Raw genomic sequence first — 22603 nt, 5'->3', positions numbered from 1 at the left:
TACATTTTAATTCTTTTTACAGCAGGAAAATATTCCTATTTTGAAGCTTTTAATCTTAATCTTCTGAGGTTATTAAAATCCTTCTGAAGTTAGAGAACTTTCGTCTCATGCAAATGGAAAGAGAGGTTGAGATAAAGCTTTCCTTGGAGACAGATCCTTGGAGAAAGGCGGCTCCTCTTCATGGCATTTCCTCTCATGCAGGAGGCAAAGCAGAATTTTTACCCTCTAATGTTGTATTTACATGTCAATTACACCAGTCCATAGTGTTAGGTTGCAGCATTTCCCACCTTTGCACTGACAGGGAGCCAAAGTCACCTCTATCCATTCAGAAGAAAAGATGGATTGGAAGTTGTGCATAAATAGAGATTAAAGGTCTTCACAGCAGGATATACATCTATCTTAGACTTCCATTTCAGATATTTTTTCGTAGTGCAAGATTAATTAGACAGAGACAAAAAGAAACATTAAAATGCCTACAGTTCACACGTATTACATGTTTTAAAATCCATTATTCTGCATTCCACATTGAGGGATAAAAAGAAAATATTGTTGTCAATTATAAAATGCTAAAGATAGCTCTATAGTTTTTAAATGAACAATGATAAAAGCCTTGAAAAATTCCCTTTGATGTGAATGGAGTCTTCAGCATTTTGAAATACAATAAGATGGATTAATTGCTACTCATTAGGCAGCAAGTTGGGACAGCTTTGAATGCACATTCTCTTCTTGGCATTAGCTATTGCCTGGCTGAAATAGCCAGCTTTTGTATTTACTCCTGTCTTCTCTAATAATAAGCAAATTGGAGATCAGGGCTAGAAACACTGAAGTGCTCTCTGTCTTTTGTCCAGAACAATTGTATATTTTCATGATTTGTTTATCTTTTTTGAGCTACAGCTAATTATTGCAAAGGTTATTTGAATCAATACGAGATCTGAGCAGAAATAACATCTGCAAAATTGCTTATTAGGAATCTATTTTATGTTAGTGTTACTGTAATGTCCATTTTGTGAGCAGATTGTTGTTTCTTCTCTTATGAAATTTTTTTTTTCCTTACAAGAAAAGTTTTGTATTTTAAATATTCGTACCGGTCTTAGGGCTTATTGAATTAATACTGTGTTCTATTGTGCTTACTTTTCTTCATACTGTCTTAGATTTATTTTTTTTTTTTTTTCACAAAGTCATAGATAACGTGGTATTCAAAGCCTCATTTATCATTTTAGGATAACAGTTTTTATTTTTTGGCTGTAGAACTCATTTGAACTGATTGATTGAATTATTCTTCTGTTTATGTTGGATTAAAAGAAAGTCGAGCACAAATCCTTTTGTGCTTGTCATGTAGAACTCTTGTTTCATGTGGGGCTTTTATAGATACCAAGATTTATAATTGGATGATACTGGGGAATTATTATTATCTAATTTAACTATGTATTTTGCGTTCCAAAACTAATGCGTGAAAAGTAAACCTCAAGGGCCTGATTCATTAAAAGTTATATAGTCTCCTTGCGTTAGATTCTTAGCGCTTACACCTTCCAAAAGCAGTGTTTGCAACTGCAGCCAGAAGCAGTCAGCTAAAACATGAGGCAGATCCTGATCTCCATTTCGGTGATGACATTTTAGGGGTTTAGTGGAACTAGACCAGATTTCCACTGATCGTACTCTAAATCCACCTCGGTGACATTCATTACTAATTACGTACCACAGCACAGAAGACTTTTATAAGGGGAGGGGAAGGCAGCAGTCTAGGAGTGCAGTCTGTTACTTACTGTTACAGTGTCATTCCTGGGCAGCAGCAATCCCATCAGAGCTCATAAATTAAGTAGGGTCAAGCCAGGTCAGGGCCAGATGGGACCTATCTAAGGAATACCTTAAGCTCCAGCAGGATTTAATGATTCAGTAGGAGATACTGTCTCCCCAAGCCTCTGCCGAACCACAGCACAGGACCCTGCAGCACTCTGGGCCAAACTTTCATTTTACCTGCGTAAGCGTAAACCTCATTGACCCGAAAAGATTTATTCCAGCTTTGCACAGCAGCGCAAGCGAGACCAAAACCAAACCCTTTCTGTCTTGGACAAGATAGGAAATCAAAGTCTTAACTATTTGCGGTCATTAAAAATCCCACAACGTTCCTGTTTAGAGTAGGGGTGTTAACCCATTTGTCCTGGCCAAATTCCAACCTGGGTAATTACTGTAATCTGCCTGTTTAAATTACCCCTGCCGTTTTAATTGGATATATTACTTCTCTTGCTGCCTAAACTGTGATGTAATACCATTGTGTGTTATTAATCAGTTACCAAGTTTCATCCCAGAAGTGGCCACGTTGCAGTGATAGGTAGAAAGACTCATTCCCTCTTGGTTACAAGAGCTCTCCATTACGGCGTAAAAAAAACCCAACGTATACTTGTTTTTTTAAGTGGCAGACAAGCTAATATTTCAATTTAAATAAACAGCTTTAAAATGTGGTTTTCTGTTTTGATTTTGAAGACTATGAAGTCTGCCTGATTATAGAAGCATAGGCCACCACCTTGCAGCTCTCCAAAATGTTCCTGGAGCTGAAGGTGCTTTTTTGCCAGTGGAAGTCAGGACCTCTTATGTATTTGTATTTGATTTTGAATTTGATTTCTTTCATGTTTGAATGTGAAGTTACAATTAGTTTGAGAAAAACTGATCTTCCAACTATGCAGAGGTTCCTAAGCCTACAAAAGGTGAAACTTCCTGTTATGTATGTTGGCCTGAGTCAGTTGGTGTCCAGTGGAGCTGGCAGATTTGTCATCCTTGGGAAACTTTGTGAAGTCACTGAAATTCCTCAAGGCCCTATCGCAGGGCCTGTATTTCTGAGCTGTCATCCTATATGTTTTTGCTTTCTCTCCATACTCCTGAAAATGTAATTGGTCAAAGAGGATGAGATGAATGGCCACTACAAAATGTAGAACATTCTGGGGTGAAAAGCAGCAATTGGCAAGAAGAAAGGAACACCCCCTCTCACGTCATGAAACAAAAGATATTTTTTTCCTCCAAAAATCCCTATGGCTGTTCCTAAAGTTAAGGATCATCAGACTCATGGCTGATGGAGGCAACAGCTCCACAGGACAGTCTAAATGTTCCTCTTTCTGTGAACAGAAGGTCTTCACGGAAGGGTAAATTTTCAAAAAGTTTTCTTCAGTTCATCTGTTGTAGTGGGATTTACCCGCCATAACTGTTGCTATCTAGAAGTTGGGTGTCCAGGCTCCTATTCTAGTCCTTGGACAGTGATAACATTACAGAAGGTAATGCACTCCCATTGGTTTTGATGCCTGGTAAGGAAGAAATACATTGTAGGTGCTTACTGTGCTAACAATAGCAGGAGGTTAGCTGTCTGCCGTAGAGTGGAGATATTACACAGCTAAAGCAAGGCGAGATGAACTATGTCATAGATACACAATTTGTCCTGCGCTCATGCAACTCCCAGATATGGACTTTTATATCCCTAACAAAGCTTTTACTTTTAAATTCCCCTTTAGTTTAGATCCACCTAATAGTAAGGCCCACATAGCAGCGGAAAACAGTCTGAGTCTGGGAACTTGTCAGGAGCACAGGCACTGGCTGCACCTTCACGTGGTGGCACTGGCGTGGCCGGTTGCAGCCAGGAGGCGGTTCAGGAGAAGAGGCTGTAGTCCTGCAGCAGTTCTGGAGAGTAACAAGGTAGTGACAAAAGTAGTACTCGCTTAGTTTTGGAGGTTGCCTGTGTCTCTTGAATCATGCATTTCACACACAGGATATCGAACCCCTGTATGTTTTTTTTTGTTACGATGCAGCTGACTGCGGGTGAGACTCGCATGCTGTGGCATTTCCAAGCCAACTCACCTAAGTAAAAAAGGGGGGAAAAGGAACAGAAAAGTCTGGTGGGGCTAGCACCTCCACATTGCTTAAGGACACCTCCTTACTTTCATGTTCCCATGATGGAGGGCCCTTCTTACTGCGCAGGAGGGTAGAGAGGTCAGCTTTCTGGAAAGCTGCACGTATCTCAGGACACTGCCACCTCTTAACACCCACCAAAGCATTTTTTAGCTCAGTGGTCTGCAGACATCCAAAGGCAGCCATGCTGTGCGCAACCCTCCTGTACACACCTTCCTGCCGTGGGGCAGGCAGAGGTGAGTGCCAGCGGCCGGCAGAGCCAGAGCTGACTTCCAGCTCTTACCCATCGAAGTGGTTGTAGTTATACAGGAAAGTTACAACTTGGAGAAACGACCAAGTTTTCTTCACGCACTGAGGGACAGCATGTCCGTCCGCCCCCAGAAGCGGCTCTGTAGATGCGCTGTTGGCTGCAGAAAGGTGGTCCTAAGGCTTGGACAGTCAGAAGGCCGTGCCTGGCGCTGCTGTGTGGGAGGCAGCGCAGGTGAGTCCACAGGCGTTGACGCTGCTGCAGGCGGCACCGCAGCGGGTTGCGCTTGGGGGTGGCATCCTGCGAGGTGCAGAGGGGGACGCTGCTGGAGCGGCTGCTCCCCTGCTCCACCTGCCCCTCTCCCGGCTGCATCCCACCGGGGCACCCGCCGGGGCTCCTTGCACAGCTCAGGGAGCAAGCTCAGCAGCAATCCCCTTCACTCAGTGTCTGCAGCTTTCACACAGACGGGCGGGGGTTATTTCCCCCCGGTGTTTTGTTGTTAGGTTTTTAATCCGTTTTTTTTATCCCTTTTAATGAATCAGTCCCTAGGTGAAAGTAATGCATTTGTTTAAATCTGATATTTAATGTTGGGCAAACTGCTCTTCCTTTGTCTCTTACTATTTTGTTCGTATTTTACTAAGAATCTGCTATTCTACACAAGCATTTTAATAAACTGTTTGTTGTTGTATCCAGGTAACAAGCATGGTAAGTATTTTAACTAAACCAAGTATTATGTACCTTAACTGTGCTTGGCAGAATTTTTGGCTAGCTTTTCCTGTACTTTCAGCCTTTGCTGTTTCTAAAGGAGCTACTCAAAGGAAGAAACTGCTCACCTATAGTACTACTACATACCAGCTTTAGAGGGAGCATATGTGCAAAGTCATATATCATATATAAGAGCATGCACCTCTCCCCAGCATGCTTGCTACTTTGCTTGTAAAATAAAACTAGAAAAAAACCCCAAAACATCCTTGCTTAATACTGCTTGTGTTCCTTCATTCTAAGTCACGTACCTAAATATTAGCACTTATTAATAGAGTACTTCTGGATGAGGAACCTCACTTTACCAGATAGTAACAGTCTGTTGTTTACTTATTTTACCTGACCTAAGATAGCCACTTAGTTAACTCTGTTGGATTAAGAGGCTTTTCCTTTCTGTCATCGTATGTGATTGGCAGTGTCTAGGACTCCAAGCGCTGCTGTAATACAAGTAATCGATAATAACCCATCTTTTCCTAAACTTGTTCCCATATGCTTGAAAACAGCAGAAATTTTAGGGCTGATTGATTGTTTTCTTTGGGAACACTGTAAATCAGTAAAATACCATAATTGGAAGTTTAAAATGTTATTTACATTTTTGTTATCTAACTATTTAAATACTTGTTGTAAAACAGAATCCAAAATATTTCTAAACCTGTAAGCATGAAGAAAAATCTGTCATTGTTTGCGAGTCAGTCGCAGTTCTGTGTTCTCATTTTACAGCGTAATACGAAAGGCAAACTTCTCTTAGATCTAAATGATAGAGCTCAAATCTCAGTGCTCCCTGTCCTGCAGGCAGAGCCTTAGCAGCAGACCATGTTTAGTCCAGCCTGATTTAAAATCAGCAGAATTTGCCCAGATAAACAAATGGGCAGTAGTTTGGTCTCCCAGAGCTTCCTGCGTGTTGGCAGAGCAGACTGTGAGAATTCAGGTCTACCATGCATGTCTGAGAGGAGGTTTTGCCTTGAGGTAGTTTGAGTGTTAGCCTCCGTGCTGTATTTTTTTTTTCCTGCATGGTTTGCTATTTTTGCATTTTCTGTGTGGCTTTTTTAAGTTTTTAGTTATGTGCTTGTAGCTGCAGTTACTTAACATCATTTGTTGTGCCAAATGTTTTAAGACTCCTGTAATTGTCATATTAAAGGATCAGACAGCAAAGGACAAAGCACTCCAGCACATGGCAGCAATGTCATCAGCTCAGATAGTCTCAGCTACTGCTATTCACAACAAGCTGGGCCTGCCAGGAATTCCCCGTCCTACATTTCCTGGGGCACCTGGGGTAAGTTGTTAGCCGAGTCCCAAAAAAACCTCTGTATTCTCTAACAATGTTCAGTGGAAAACTAAGGCTGAATGAATGGATTAATGCTTTCGTTTGTGTTTGCAAAAGGAATCATGCTTTTTCAGAAATAACCAAAATCTTTCAACAAAGAAAACAATTGTGGGTCTGTTTGTTTGTTTTTCCTCTTTCAGTTTTGGCCGGGTATGATTCAAACGGGGCAGCCTGGATCCTCACAAGAGTAAGTCTGAAAATTAAAATATGCTTCTATATGCGGTGTTGGGATGGCTTGCGCACTTTGCCACCAGAGGATATCAATGAGGCAGGAACTTGCGAATTTTTCTAAAAAGGAGGAAAAGATAGTTGTAGGGAAAGGAAGAGCCTTTACAGTGATGTGAACTCACATTCGAAAAAGTTATAAGGGAACCCAGTGCTCAAAGCTGAAGCTGAATACCTAATTGGCACACTCCTTCTTCTCCCACTGCATGGTGAAATGCAATGATAATGCCAAGGAAGCAGCTGGTAAAGTTTGGCCTGTGAATAAGTTTCCAGCACAAATACTTCCACCCTCTTTTAAATATATGAGCAATACTGGAGGCAAGGGGGAGGTATTTTCCTGCAGGGCAAGAGACGACTGTGTGAGGCCCATTAGTGGTCAGTGGGGTTACTATCTTTTGGCACCATGGTAGCGACAGCACCATAATTGCTCCTCCATCAGGTGTTAGGTTTTCAGCCCCGCGGTGGTCTCTGGAGCAATGTTTCCCAGCCTTATTTTTCGGCTTCTCCCCGCTTTATTCCCTGGAGGTCCATGGGAGTCTTTGTGCGGCTGTAGTTCGGTGTCCTCTGGATTTATTGGGAGTCAAAGCAATCACCATGCATGTCTGCTGCAATACTTGCAATGGGTGGGTCAGGTTTCCTGCTGGGTGACTGAGTGCAGATGGACTCCTCACTTTAAGATGTTGGGTGTAATTTTCATCTCCCTCTCTCTCTGTTACCTCTTTACTGTCTGTCTGTTAAATGTGCTATGCAAGGAAGAGATATGTTTCTGGGTAAAGGTGATTAACCATGTATTTTCTTATAGTCTGTGACTCTAGTGGAATTTACCATGTATGAATTTTGTGTAACTCTCTATTCCAGCGTAAAGCCATTCGTTCAGCAGGCCTATCCTATACAGCCATCAGTCACAGCTCCCATTTCAGGTAATTCTTCCATTTATACTCTTCTTTCAAAAGACTTGATTGTGTACTGAATGCAATGTGTTAATTGCTGAGATGGACAGAGCAACTGCTCCGTATCTAACGTTCCCTGTAGCCAAACCAAACACCAGTCCCAATGTCCTATGACCTGATTATATATGAGGGAAAATCATTGGGTTTGGGGGTTTGGGGTGGGGGGTTTGTGTTTTGGGGTATTTTTAACATTTTAGGTAGGAAGCACTAATACATATGCAAGGAGTGCATATGTGATCTCCACTCAGCATTCCATATTGTAAGGAAATGTTTTGTGAAAAATTACTAATAGGATGCATTTTTCTTTTTTAATACCTAAATCTCGCTTCCATCTGTAACGAGAATATACCTTAATTTATTTTAACCTGAAGCTAAAAACTCTTCGAAAACCATATATGTTTAGCCTTAAGTGTAAAACATCTCTGTGTATCTGGTTGTTGATAACTCTTCGCCTCCTGAAGGTCCTGCTCTGCCTGGTGCCACTTTGATAAGTACCTAATGTTTAGTCTGACTTCCATTGCTCAAATCGGAGCAGAAAGTAGCCCTTCCCATGGCTACTTCCCTACTCCTTTTACCAAGTTGGTTTCATGGCTAATTTCAGGAAAGATCATTATTTCTGTGCAGATGATAACTTTATGCCTCCCTTGCCAAATGACACCATGCGTCTGACTCTGCTTGAACTGCAGTTTTCTGACTCTCACCCAGATTTTTATGATTTTCTAGCTTGCTGCTATTTAACACTTAAAACTAAGGCTATCTTTTTGCATCCCTGATTATTTCCTTTTTTTGATGTTCCTAATTTACAACATTATTTTCTAAGGCAAACATTTTAAATCATCTTCTTTTATTCTTCCATGTTTTATCTCAGAATGAGATTATTCGTATTATTAGTAGTATTTCTAAATCAGTCAAAACTCATGCATGATTTTTTGCTTCATTAGAAGTCGTGTTCATGTCTAACCTGTCACGTTTGTAATTCTCTATTTCATACAAGCCTCACACCTTCATTGCCTAAATTTGAGGGCTGGAGTCGGGTGCCACACTCCCATTACGGGATGTGGACACACACTACCTGTGATCTCTCCCTTGTTCTCAACCTAGTTCAGGATTATCTCTGTTTTCTAACCTTTGGTGCCTCTCTCCTGCCTTCCTTGTGCCTGTGTCTCTCCCAAGAGCAGTTTTGCCTTCGAGCTGCTGCCTTTCCCTTCTTCCTTTACTGTTTTGTTTCCTTCTCATCTTATTTTCCACGATGAGTAGCAAAGAGATAGCATTTATTCTTTCTCTTGAGGTGAATTAGAGATGGTGGTTAACATCCCTTCTCTCTCTAGATCATGTCATTCCCTCTTTATTATCAATTTAAAACCTTCTTTTTCTTTTTAGGGTATGATTCAGCTCTCTACAGTAATTATTTATTATTATCTGTAATATAATGCTGCCTAAAAGCTCCAAAAGAAGTCAAAGACCCAATGTGCAAATACATAGTAAGAGACAGTCCCTGCCTTGGAAACCTAATACTCTAAATAGGAGAGGGGAGTTGAGAGTGGCAGAAGAAATAGGCAAAGAGAGAGGTGATTTACTTGTAACATGTGGCACATTAGGAGCCAGAAATGGAGGCCAGTCCTCTTGACTCCCAAGGCAGTAATATCTCCTGTGAGTCTTGCTGCCAGTTTCCAAGGAAGGGTCAGCTGTAAGTGTACTTGAAGTCTCTATAAATCTCTATAATCTAGTATATAATTTAAACAAAAATTCTACAGTGAGTTACAGCCCCAAGGAAACAAAGAAGTAGATCTTTTATTTGCACCACTAATAGCTTGCTGGGTTGGGACCTCTTTTTCTACGTATTTTTCTGTGTTTTTCCAATTTTAACTCATTCTGAATTAATTATTTGCTAAAATTAATATAAACATCCAAGGGCTATGTGCATAATTCCTGATTATATTTAATTCAGAAAATATGAACTGAGGAATTATCAACTTCATGAAGTTCCTTTATTTTAGGATTTGAGCCCACGTCAGCTCCAGCTCCCTCAGTCCCTGCGTGGCAGGGCCGATCGATTGGTACGACCAAGCTCAGGCTGGTGGAGTTTTCGGCTTTCCTTGAACAGCAGAGGGATCCCGAATCGGTAAGTGTTGCCCTCGTGTCTGCTAATTTTCAGCTTTTCTCTGTTGTTCCCCATCCTCTGAGGATGCTTTCCAGGGTTAAGCCTGATGGATGGAATACACCTGGTGTTTCTGCATTCGCTACTGCTCAGTGTCATATTCCTTTCACTGTAGTGCTGTATTTTGCTTTCTTGCCCTCTTTTTCCCCCATTTGCAGAAGTGAGAGGCCTCACTGAAAGCAGGTGTGGTTTGCTGTGGCACCTGTCTCACTGCTGACCTAGTTCAGCACTTGTACCAAATTGCATCATGTGTTTTGGCAATAATTCAGTACTTAAACTTTAAACTAAAGCCTAATCTGTTTCCTAACAGAAACAAAATTTGACTTGCACAGAAACTATGCATATTATTTCAAATACCTGACATTTGGGATAGCCTCTGGGTATCAGGATTGTCCCTTTTCCTTCCAGCCTCCCAAGCATGTGCCATTTAACTGTATTTTTTTTTTTTTTTAAATTTAGGTTACTCATCTAAATAACCAATCATTCAGCCTTCCTTGATCTTTAATTGTGTCTTAGTGTCCAATCTGAGGTTTGGATTTTTTTAAAAAATTTTTTTTTTTAAGAAGGTTTTGGTTTTGTTTTGATATTTAGTCTGCATACTATACCTGCGAGGGTAGTTTATGAAGTTCACTGTAATGTTTCATTTATTACAGTTAGCCTTCAACCTTGATATTAATCATCACATATTTACCGTGAACATTTCTTAGTAGCCTAGCACTGTTTCTACTGCGTCACAAATAAATCAAAAGAGCTGGTTTCAGCTCGAGCCTGAGAATTTTTACTGAGATAATTTCTGAAAAGCAAATACTGTCATGAATAGGTGATATAGATGGGCCATTCTTGTTCAGATTCCTGGTAAAATACGGTAGCTTGGAGCAGAGAGAAGCTGTCACTTGCTCTTTATAATTCAGCACTGGAAACCATAGCATTTATGGGCTCTGGCCAGGGGTGTTATCCAGGGAGTGTTTACCCTGAATAATGGAGATAGGAGACATAGCCCAGAAACCTTACAACGGAGGAATGCTCCTGGCGGAGAAACATCCCAGTGAAAATGTACCATATCTCAACTATTCATATACTAAATATGTGGGGCAGTGCGTTGGTTTGCTAAATGTCACGTTTTGCCAGGTTGAACTAACTTTGAGGGAGGAAATGTTTGGTAGCAGGTACAGTTATCTCAGTTATCTCTGCGCTTACCTGATGATTAGATACTGAATGGATTCCCTGGGATCCCTCTGCCTTCCCGTAGCCCTGATACCCACATTCTCCAGGCAATCCTGGATCTGGTGGGCTAAAGCTTCATCTTAGTGTCCTCCAGACTAATCCGCGACTGGAAGGCCTTCTCCGTCCCCAGCCCTGAATACATCCAGGCGGTGGTTTGGATTTCCAATGCAAAAACACAACATCCAGGTTTTCTCTTCAGGCAGCCTTATCGATACGCAGCTTTCGGAGTCCTGGGCTTGCTGACCCCATGTAACATGTCCTGCTAATTTATGGGCTCTGCTATATCCAAATTGCTGCACACCAGGATGTTATGTGTATGCCTCGAGGTCGTCGGGAAAACAGGATGTGGCCATGTAATGCTCAGCGTTACTGTGCTGTATGCCAATGAAATGGCATTTCAGTGTATTTTGATTTACTGTTTTGCCAATATACCACCTAGTAATCCTTTTTCTGTAGGATTTTATAATGCAAAACTATTTGCAAAACCCATTGACTTATATGGTGTAGAGCCTCTGTATATCTGTGTGGCTTTACATAAAAGGGAGTGAAAGAGAGTTCAGCAACTAAGTAACTTTTACATCTTTTGGTCTAAGAAAAATCTCCCTCAAACCCAGTGTGCTCTGAACAGATAACATGTGCTTGCCTGTCACGCTGCTGGTGTCTGCGACATGAAACCAGCTGAGTGCTGTGGATATGTTTGCAACATGACTGACAGAACAAAAATGAGAAGACGGTGCTTTGGGGGGAAGGAGCCGGGGAGGGTGCCACTCTGCTGCGGTGGCAGGGCTCAGCGCCGGTTGTGCTCACGCAGTGTGAGGGCCAGCGGCTTGGGGACGTGTCGGGGCTCTCGTTTTTCAGGCAGGTGCAGGCTCGGGGGAATGCAATGCATCCACTCGCATCGCAGAGAAGGAGTGGAGGCCTGAATAGAAACATGGTTACCCAGGGCGGTCCTGTAAATACTGTAAAGCCTTTTTTGGAGTAAACTAGTATTATTTGGAATTCCGGAGGGGGCAGCAAGGCCCACCAGAGCTTGTCCCAACTCGTGAGCATACTGCCGAGAAACCTGCCTTTTAAATGCAGCATGTTTATGCGGGAGATTTACTAAGAAAAGAAAGAGCATCAAACTCCCCAGACTTGTTTTTAAAAAAACAGTTACTCACATGCTATAAAATTGCAAAACTGAGGCACGAAGAAAAGTCAATTCCCAGTCATGCATTAATCCCAGTCATGCATTAGTCCCAATTTAGGTCGTTCTTTACACGCATACTGTAAGCGCAGTGGGCAGTCCTGTGCCAGGGCTGCGTGGGGACAGCCTGGACTGGCCAGGCGGGAGCTGAGGGATGAGCCCCTGTGGGCAGCATGTCACCACTGAGACAGGACTGAGGAGAAAGGGAAGCAGTGTTTAGGTCAAATTAAGTGAATTTGATTATTTGGATCTTAAACAAGGGCATAGAAAAAAACCCGAAGTCAGTGTGACCAGTTGCCAGGGCCAACACAGAAGGGCGCTTGCTGGGGAGGCACGGGGCAGAGGCACCGGTGCACGCCTGCCTGCCTGCAGGGACGGCTCCGAGGGGCCCTGCCTCCTGCCAGCCTTCCCCATCCCACCGCACAGACTTTTCCAGCAAGCACCAAAAGCCCTCCTTGGAGATGAGAGCCAACCCCCAGCCCCATTTAGCAATGCTGAAGAAAACAGGAATTCTGCCTGTGGTTTCTGCATCTTCATGTTGGTGCAACATTTTATTGCAGATAAATGCACAGCATTGAAAGGACGGGGTTTTACTACTTTTTAAACAACAAAATCAGCAATCCAGGCAAGATGTGTGTTTTGCACCCTGTGCATATGAAGTTGCGTAGGCATGTGCAGTGGTTGCAGCATCTCCTGTACGCCTTTGTGCCTTTGCTGACCTCAGAATAATAAACGTATACACTGCTACGTAAGAGCTGTGTAAGAGTTCTCATGTATCTTCCAAAAAAAGATAGGTATACGTTCATTACGCTTCTGACATTTTACAGAAAATGACAAAGTATTATTTTGACAAATGGGTTTCCAACATTTTATTTAAATAAAAAGAGGACCCTTCCTCCCTCCCAAGCCAAAAGTAGGCCAGAAAGCTTCATAGTAGTGGGGTCAAATAGACCGATTTATTGAAAAAGGCTTATTTGACATGGCACCTGGGGCCAGGACTCGATGATCCTGGGAGGCCCCTTGCAGTCTATATTCCTGCACAGCAATTAGAAATTGAGGTCTGTCTGCCCATGGTGACTCCCAGCGACTTCAATGGGGCTGTGCATGGACACAAAGGTCCACCCACAGGGAATTCATTGTAGGAGCGAGGCCTTAAACATTTCTGGGGTTCTTCCAATGGCAATTGGTGTTTAAAAGTACAAAAGCCCCTCAATGCCAGGCAGTTATGTTAATTTAGAGTGGGCATTCTGGTGGGTCGGAAATATGCTCCATAGAGTCCTGTCACTTGTGGAGGGCTGTTGACTTTTTTCCCTTGCCTAGCTACAAAACTGTTCCATTTACAAAAGAAAAAATTATCGAAAGGAAACAATAAGCAACCCTCACTGTAACTCTGCATGGCAGAAGATAGTCTGGGAGACATAAGATGGCACAGTTGCAAAAGCTTGGCATACTGACTCTGCAGTTAAGGATAGGTAAAATTACTCCTCCTTTTACATGAAAATCAATTCAGTTTACAAATGTCAAGCTGTATTTTCCTTTTGTGGCATTTTGTGCTGAAGTACAATTCCTAAACGGTGCATAGAAGCTGCCCTCGCAGGTCCAAACATCAGCATTTTAGTTACCTTTAGTTATTGCCTACCCTCTATAACTATATTCTCAACAGATAAACAAGTTTATGTACCCATCTGTTGGTTTCAAGACAGGTTTTCCTTAATGGGGGCTTTCCATTTTTACTGTAGTGGTTCAGGACAAATGCTTAAACCAAGTAATCCTGTGTTCCCTAACAAATATAAACTGAGTATGCAAGCAGATTAGAAGGGATCTAAGCTATCGACTGTTACACAAGCAGGTATAAAATGCGAAGACTATAACACTGAATTGATAATAATTCCAATTATGTTATTTATATGTATATATATGTATATGTTCAAGCTTGCTTTCCAATCAGGAAAAAAATCCTGCCACCACCCAACAAAAAAAGCCCTTCCTTCTCTTCCTTTTTGAGGTTTCTCACTCTTGCTGCCGCATTCATTTCGACTACAAGCACTTCAGACAGCTTTACATCTAAAATATCTATATAGGGCTATAAAGAACATGGCTGATGGGCATTTTCAGCATTAATCCACCTATCCAAACTGTCAGATTGTGTTAGGTCCAAATTTCAAAATGTATTTTAAAAAGTGGTGAAGAAATAAAATATTCTTTATGTTTTAATTCAGATTTTATTGTTGTTGTAAAAGGGCTTTGTGAGCCCAGGGAGAATTGTGCCTGAGAACCAGAAAGTGAAAGCAATTGCTCAAGGGCCATAAAAACAGCCTGCCATCATTAGCCAAATGCAGTAAAATTCACCAAAGTTAATCAAACCACCTAAGTGATGAAAAATAAATGAGATCTTTTCAAAAGAAGACCTCCATCTTTGAAAAAATCCATTGTAACAAGCATTGTTTATCCTTTCCACGTTCCCTGTAAACACTATAAAATGTTTAACTAAATGGAAGGGTCATTTATTTTGCAGTGCAAGAAAGCTACGTGCTGGCCCTGGGAAACGAATGTCATACTCTGTAAAATGTTCATTTTCAGGTGTCCATAGTTAGAAGTGCCAAGAAACCACTTTAAGGGGGTCCAGTATTGACACAGGCTCCAATCTGGAAACCGCAGCATCACAGCAGACCTCCCGGCTGGAGACGTTCCCGGGGGACCACATGGAGATGTGGTGGGCAGCCTGGGCCAGCTCCCCCAGCCCAGTGGTAGGGTCAGGACACGGGCTTTTCAAGGGAGTGTCGTGCAGTGAAAACACGGTGGAGTGGGTAGAGAGACTGAGCACAATTTATTCCTCGAAGTTGGCCCACGCTAACACTGAGGACAGGTGGAAAGACCACCGGGGCCTGACTGTACTCGCTCGCTGCTGCCGTCACGCACATTCTCTCCCGTTTCTCAAAACCCACCATGGCTGCCGGAAATTTCCCAGCAAAATTAAAAGTGCTGCTTTTGCATAACTGAAGAGGAGCGCTGGCAGCCACGGCAGCTCCCTCTGCCGGGCCCTGCCCGCGTCCCAGCCCGCACTCGCACCGGCCGGGTGCTGCAAATAGCCAGGGTTGGGCCCCACGTTACGCAGGGCACCCGCTCCGACCAGGGAAATGTGGAATCGGGGAGGAGGGAAGGAGTGAGTGAGGGAGGTTGTGGGGTAGCTGGAGCAGAGCCCAGGCTCACAGCCCCTGCGATGGGCCCAGGAGAGCCGTAAAATCAGGGGGGTCATCACAGTGGGGGGCCCCTCTGCCTCCCACAGCCTTGCGCAGCGCTGGGCTGCTCCTGGGGGGAGGAGGCGTGGGGGGACGCGTGGGTTGGGCTGGCATCAGTGCGGTGGGCTATGGCTGTGCGTCTCCCCCGCGCCGCCGGTGTGCTGAACCCCAAGCATCCGCCCTCATGCTCACCCCGAGGGGCTTCGTGCCTGGCTGTGCTTCTGCCCCGCATTTTCCTATCTTGTTACACTGCAGCTTCCCCCACCCCAAAATTGTTTAGCTGGGCTGCAAAGTCAGGCTCTCAGAAGTTGGGAAATATCCTCGTGCGTCTGCTCTACAACGCAGCGGTTAATTACATGCTCACATGTTTATTTGTTCCTGCTTCATTCAGTGTAGATGTAGATGGCCCTTCTTTGATAAGCAACTATTCAGTAGTTTGTTTTCTTCTGTTTTGAAATGCGTGGCCCCGTGCCCTGCTCGCTGTGCACTGTCTAACCTCTCCTCCAAACGGAATTAATAATTCCCCCATTTGCATTTCACAGATGTATTAGTGCAGTGATTTTTTAGATGAAGGAGCATTATTACTCACATTTGACAAACCAAGAAGTTCAGGTGCACAAGAATGAATGGGCCACTGATTTTGAGGGTCCACTTTGATTTGTCATGAGCCTGATTTTGCAGAATACTTAGCGTTATTGAGAGCTTCCTATATTCAGGCATAATTTTCCCATCTGAGCACTCAGCACTTCTGGAATTGGAACTGCAGGGTCTCAAATCAGACAGGCCAGAAATGAAGCATGCATCTTCAGTGTTGCAGGAAAGCTGATGAAAATGTTGTGTGAGGACCTTGCCCAACCAGCACGTCCCAGTTTCACACTGGGACTCCTGTGGGAGTAGCTGGGAAATGTTAATGTGTCAGGGCTGAGGACCGCTCTCGCTCGTCACCTACCTCCCCATTTCTGCAACCATAAAGTAGCCAAAGATCTCCTTTGCTTCACATTCCTGATCCAATCCCTGAGCAGATCCAGGCAGGAGTCTGAACGGGTGGAGGTCCTTGAAAGGCTAGGTTGACCATGCAGTTGTATCATAGCATACCAGCATGGAAAGTTCGATTAAAACGTCACATGAAAGTGTTAAAAACCTTAATAACAGGAGTTGGTACAGACTCCAGTTGTAGCATTAAAGCGTTATAAATATAACTGCCAATCTGCTTCAGTGGAGGACAACAGCAACAGGAATGAAATATTCAGTTACTAGTGTTTTGGTAGAAATAAGAAAAATGTTGGCAGACAAAGTGATTTTCTTACATCAGCAGGAAATTAAACAGCATCAGATTTACAAGATACAGCGAGACAGCACAGCTGAGGCTGGGTAGGGTGCAGGTTAGAGCCGTGCGTAGACTGCTGATATACTAGTGATTGTTTTTTAATCAATCCACCCACCTGGCTCCTTTTTCCTCCAAAAGCGCAGTTGCTGCACAGGCAGCGGTACATTTTTAAAAGATGGGTTGGACCGGTCTGTGGAGGTACAGAGGGAATCACTGCATGGTGCCAGGCACTTGAGCAGTGCTGTTTTCTCTCTCTCATTTCAGCCAAAGCTCAGGCTGTCCCACCTGCCTTCCACTCACCTGTCTCTCTGAGCTGCGGCGATAGTCCTTGTGACCTCCACTACAGAATATATTCGGTCCAAAGAGAGCCAAGAGGCTGTCCCTCCATGTCAGGAAGAGAGAAGATCTGCAGCAGAGCCTTTTTAATGTACTTCTCCTTTGCATGGTGGAGTTTGGGCACACAAGACTACGCGCCGTTCAAGTTGCCAGCCTCTCCCCATGGTATTTTCTTGTAGGGATTTGTTGCTGCAAGTAATGATACAGACGGCCTCACCCTCGTGGTTGTTATGCTTGAAATCTGCAGGAAGCTACAGGTCTCACGGAGCAGCCCAGCTAGCAAGGCTGCCTCCTCCCTGCCCTGCTCAGCCGTCCTGTGGGTGTGCGAGGTCCGGCAAGGCACCGCTCGCTCGCTGTCCCGCTGCGGGGCCAGGGCTCTTTGCAGAGGAGCTTACACCAGCTGCACCGGTGCGGGGGTGACTCCCAGGCGTGCGAGCGCCATTCACAGGGAGGTTAACTCGCAGCTGCGCCCCTGGCTGCACCCTTGCAGAGTGCTGTGCCCACGAGCGAGGACATCCTCGCGGAAGCAGCTGCTGAGGACCCTCTCTCAGGCAACCTGCCTTCCGCCTTGCTCCACATCCATGTCACCCAGCCTCGGCAGGGCCCGGGGAGCTACTCGCCCTCCACATGCTGCTCAGTGTGGTTATGCAGGGCTGCGCAGCCCCGGCGGACAGGAGCAGTGTCGGAGCGGGTGCGTCAGCAGCTCTGTGTGCCCAGCTCACCTGCCCCAGCAGCGTGAAAGGGTCAGCTTCGCTGCCATCTGCATCTTGGCCACTGCTGTTTAATAAAAAACGTGGTCCTATACAGGCTAGTCAAGGCTTGGCGTTAGCTCCACAGGTGTGGGGAAGCACAGGGAGGTGGCAGAGAGAGCTGTAGCAATTTGCAGACCTGCATTTCATGGACCAGAAAGAATTTAAGCGCAAAATTGGTGAGGAGCTGTTAGAAATATATTTGTTGGCTGATAAAACAAATGTAGGTGATTTGTCTTTGTTCTGCACCAGCTTAAATGCTTGCATCCCCTGCCATTGGCAATTTGTCTTGGTTCTTTTAAATTCCTAAGTGGATTATAATTTTTCTCGTGGTATTATTTGACAACAGTCATATTTCATGGCTTTACTGGATTCTTTGGATACTTAGAATTTTTTTAAGGAAAGGAGCTCAGTAAGAGGCAGCCATCTCCAGGGCATGTCGTGTAATGCAGATGCTGAAGACAGAGCTGAAAACGTTCTTTGTATTTTTATGTAGTTTTTATCCTCGGAAAATACAGGATTTGACCTGTGATGGTTTACAGCATCTAAAGCACGTTAATACCTCAACGCCGGATGCAAATCCGTTAAATGCTGTAGCATGAGTAAATTCCTCAGCACCTAATGTACTTCAGTGACTCTGGAATACTCAGTTTAAAAGAACAGTGAATTCTCAATATAATGAGGATGTTTTTAAGCTTTTCAGACACTAATGGGCTCAAAAATACAGGCATAAAATTTAGCTGCTGTGCTTTTATCTATGCACAAACTCCTGTCATAGAGTATGTTTCTATAAAAACGATAGGGATCATTTCAGTATCCATTTACCCTGCTCTTAATATTACATTATCGTTTGTTAGTTCATAGAAATATGCCATATCTAATTAGGTTAGTAATGATTGTACTTAGCATAGGAATTGCAGCAACATAAGGAGAAAATAATCACACATTGCAATATCAAAATAAACATTTCTGTCCTAAGAATGTTGTCAGGTGATGTCATACCATCTGTCCTACTGTACTTGCTCGGAAATTTTGCTACAGCAGCATCTGGTCCTTTGGCGAGCTCCGCAGACAACTGTGGTAGCTTTACAGCTGCCTTTAACTTTACTTTCATATTTAAACAGTATTAAGACTTCATGCTCCGTGTTCCTATAAATGTGTTTGCTTTTACTAAAGTTCGGATACTGAGCAATTTGTATATTTTCCTGGTCTGCAGAATAAGGTACAGTGTGTGAATTGTCTTGGGAATTCGCAGTTGCCAAACTGTAAAACACAGCTCTCCCTCCCGTCACCCCACAGCCGCCTTTGGGCCTGGGAGAGGGATGCCCTTTTGGGGAGGACACTTTCCTGGGTGCGGGAGAACCTGAGCCCTCACTTCTGTTCCTGTAAAAATGTGGTTATTTGTACAACCTGGAACAGCTCCAGCAGAGAAGACTGAGAGGAAACAATCCCCAAATAAATAATAACCTGGTCACTAATGGTGGGGATGTTTTTTTCAAGCCCTTACTCTGAACGAGGAAAAGTAGAGAGATGCTTTGCAGCATCTCTCATCCCCAGGGAGAGCACAACTGCTGGGCACACCTGGGCAGGCTATGGGGTGCTGGGGGAAGGGAAATGTTTTGGTTTAATTTTTCAGAGAGGTCAGAAGTGCTTGCTGCTACTGGGGACTTCTCATCATTCCCCTTGAAAAACAGAGATGTTTGCCTGATCGCAGATAGGCTTCCACCGATAGCCATGTTTGGTGACCCAGCCCATGCCCTGTCCCCCTGCACTTCACCCCTGGTAGCTTAGGAAAGCAACAGGAGCAGGTTTCTTGACTCCCTTTCTTGCGTTCCTGGCAGTTCCCAGGTATATGGTTTTTCTGAGATCTAAGTTTTTCAGTCAGCAGCAAGATAAGTAAAAAATTTTCAGCATGACTTTTAGTTATTTACTCACAGTATTGCAAGCTAAATATGTGACAACTGTGTCAGAAAACCAAAAGTTGGAGCCATGGTGCTTTCTCATATTATTTTGCATTTTTTGTTTTGTTTGTTTTGTCATGTTACAAATGTCTCCTTAGTCCACTTTTGCCACTACTGCATGAAGTAACATGCTAAATCTGACCACGGGCCCTGTTACAGCAGTCCCTCATGGTTGCCAACCAGTACGATTTCCTGTATCGTGTATAAATGACCAGTGTGCAAGCTAGACCAGCGTCGGGTGAGGGCTAGCTGGCACACGTTCACGGCCACGCTCACTCCTGCACGCATGCGTTCGGCTCCCCACCCCCCAGTTATTTCTCTGCCATGCCTGTTTTCCTCTTCAAGGTAGAAACGGCTCTCTTTGGATCAGCTCTGCCCCTTTTGGGCTCCACACGCACTAAGTAAAGGCTGGGCAGTTTTTCCACTTGTGCGCAGAAGCAGCTGGGAAGGCATTATTTTGAAAGAGGGCTGCAAGGAAAATCCACGGAACCGGTGCTTTCAGACTTGGACTTGCTTGTGCAAACACCTTAATAAAGTGTTACACTTTCCTTTTTCCTTCCACTAAATTAAAAAAGAAATACAACCCTGTAAAAAGCATGGAATGTATCTAATTTTTAGCCCCATACACAGATGAGTGTTCTGTGATTCTAAATTCAGATTTCACTGTGCTAGATGATTTTTAAATAGATTTCCATTTAATTTCCTAAGTGCAGAAATCTAGCCAGTCCATTTCCTTTTCCCCAGAGTTTTGGACATCTGCTAGGGAAGACTCTGCTTACACCAAAGGAAGGCTCCGAGTGGATGTCCAATTAATTTAGATTTGTCATTTCAATTTGTTCATTCCGCAGGTATATTGTAAACAAAATAGCTTAAATGAGGTCTGCTTTGGGGTTTTAAATATTTTATTTGTGCTTAGCTTTTGGGAATTGTCCCTTATATACAGCATCTGTTCAATATGACGGGGCTTTCTAGTGTTCATTGACTGCATATCAGCTTTCCTTTAATTGAGTTAGCAAAATGTTTTGTGATCTGCATGGTTAAAAACCCCAGTGTTTAATCCTGCCACTCTCGAGCTCCTTCACCCTGCTCACACAACACCGTGAGCTGCTGATTGACTACGGGAGGGTCTTTGGGGTTTGTCCTTCCACTTTCATTTGAGGTGCTGGAAGGTGCTCTTGCCTTGGAGAAATGGCACTCCTTAAAAGACCATATTGGACTCAGTAGGGGGCTGCTGGGGACTTCACTGGGCCAAGGATTTCCTGCAGGCAGGAAAGGTGTTGCTGAGGTGATTCCCGTGATTATAATGAGGTGCAATGGGATGAAGTTAAGAAATAGGAAATTGAAGCAGAATGTGTTTTGGCAGAGATGGTCATCTATAGAGCTAGCTCCCGAGGGAAGTGGTAAAAGTTTGGCTCTTTAATATTACATGGGTCGAAATACTGGAGGACGTACGATTAGGACCACTTTTATAGTAACAGCAACACAGAGTAACTGGCCTCGTTATTGTCATTCTGGAGTTAAAAGAATATCCCTTCCACCTCTTTTATTTAAGGGGCAGTAGCGTATGCTATAAATACAGGTTTGGGGTTTATGTATAGGAGGTGTATATGTGTGGGTTCTGTGGCACTAGCAGAAATTCAGGCTCTGAGGACATGGGACATTAAAAGGCATGATTTAAAGAGGCAGAAATAGGCTTTCCTCGTGAGCATATTCAGCTTATTATGCTCTGCGAAGGGCTCTTTATCATCGTGCTGCTGCTGGGTCTTTCAGTGTAAATTACTCCCTTGAAGATGACCATGTTTTGCGGTTTGCAGTAGGGACACAGGTTTTTTGATGTTGACCCTTGTTCACAAGGGGCTACAACACAATCACTAAGTTGTTCATGGAAATCATACTGCAGAAAATCATAGTCCCAGGAGTAATGTGCGAGTCATTTAATCCATCAAAGCGTGCTACCCTCTGCAGGAGAACACGCAGACACGTGCCGTAATAAACCTCTGTTCTTTTTGTACAGCACTGATTTTCCTGTTTCTTTCTTGCAGTACAATAAACACCTCTTCGTACACATTGGACACGCTAACCATTCTTACAGCGACCCGTTGCTTGAATCGGTGGACATTCGTCAGATTTATGACAAATTTCCTGAAAAGAAGGGCGGTCTAAAGGAACTGTTTGGGAAGGGGCCCCAAAATGCTTTCTTCCTCGTAAAATTCTGGGTGAGTAAGACATGACGTGGAGAACCTCTCTTGTCGATAAGGCCTGTGTTTAGTATTTAGCACTCTTTGGGGTGCTTGTGGAAATTTCTTCTGTCATCATTTAAAAGTGCAAAGCTGTATATCCTTCAGGTCGGACGCTGGCCCAGAGCCACTCTTGTTGACAGCTCCTCAAGAAGGCTGTGTTGTAGGTGACATACAAAGGCAGATGCTGCCTCAACTGTGCTTGACACAGCTGCTGGGCAGGAGCAAACAGGTAACCAGAGCCCTCGTTTGGAAACGGGGAACTGCCATCTAGTGGTTCCAGAAAAAACGGGGAATCGCAGAAATAGGGACTGCTTTTTAGTGTTTCAAAGGTTGAACTCTTGCCAAATGCAAATAGTACAAGTATCAGTCCTGCAATCAGTCCACACTTACACAGTTAGGACCAAGCAGATTTGAACAAAGTGTGCAGCAGCACAACTGTGAGCCTGGGAGCGTTCTAGGGGTTTTCTTAAACATTTTTTGGTTGCTAGAGCCCATCTGCTTTCCCTTTGCCTTTTTGTTGGTCAGCCATGGGACTCTGCTCCGAAAGTTGTATCAGTTCGTATCAGTTGTGAGCAAGAGTGAAAAAAGAATTTGAACAGAAGCTTGAGATGTTGTATATTGATCTAGTTGTGATAAATTTTATTGATCCATCAGGTGTCTCTTACTGCATTTACAAAATCTCATCTTAGCAATGCTATAGGTTCATACAAAACCTATAGCGATGCTATAGGTTCATACAAAAGGATCATCAAATCTCCAGGGCTGGACCTTATGTTTACACTAA

At 43.7% G+C, this 22603-nt stretch overlaps 1 protein-coding gene across 5 annotated transcripts in view; it reads left to right on the top strand.

Annotated features, from left to right (window-relative positions):
• Window positions 1-22603, top strand: part of TEAD1 (TEA domain transcription factor 1) — a 163161-nt gene that overhangs the window by 121480 nt on the left and 19078 nt on the right. For 3 of the 5 annotated variants that reach the window (XM_063332120.1, XM_063332121.1, XM_063332124.1), the window contains 6 exons: window positions 4832-4843; window positions 6039-6173; window positions 6365-6411; window positions 7308-7369; window positions 9397-9521; window positions 21622-21795. In XM_063332120.1, the coding sequence (XP_063188190.1) occupies window positions 4832-4843; window positions 6039-6173; window positions 6365-6411; window positions 7308-7369; window positions 9397-9521; window positions 21622-21795 (555 nt within the window). The remainder of the gene's footprint in view (window positions 1-4831; window positions 4844-6038; window positions 6174-6364; window positions 6412-7307; window positions 7370-9396; window positions 9522-21621; window positions 21796-22603) is intronic. The other 2 variants (XM_063332123.1, XM_063332122.1) reach the window with 1 other exon arrangement.

Source organism: Chroicocephalus ridibundus, chromosome 4, assembly GCF_963924245.1.
Source record: "Chroicocephalus ridibundus chromosome 4, bChrRid1.1, whole genome shotgun sequence".
In the NCBI taxonomy this organism is placed as follows: Eukaryota; Metazoa; Chordata; class Aves; order Charadriiformes; family Laridae; genus Chroicocephalus; species Chroicocephalus ridibundus.
The sequence above is the reverse complement of the archived record's forward strand: the minus strand, read 5'-3'. Positions and strand labels throughout refer to the sequence as shown.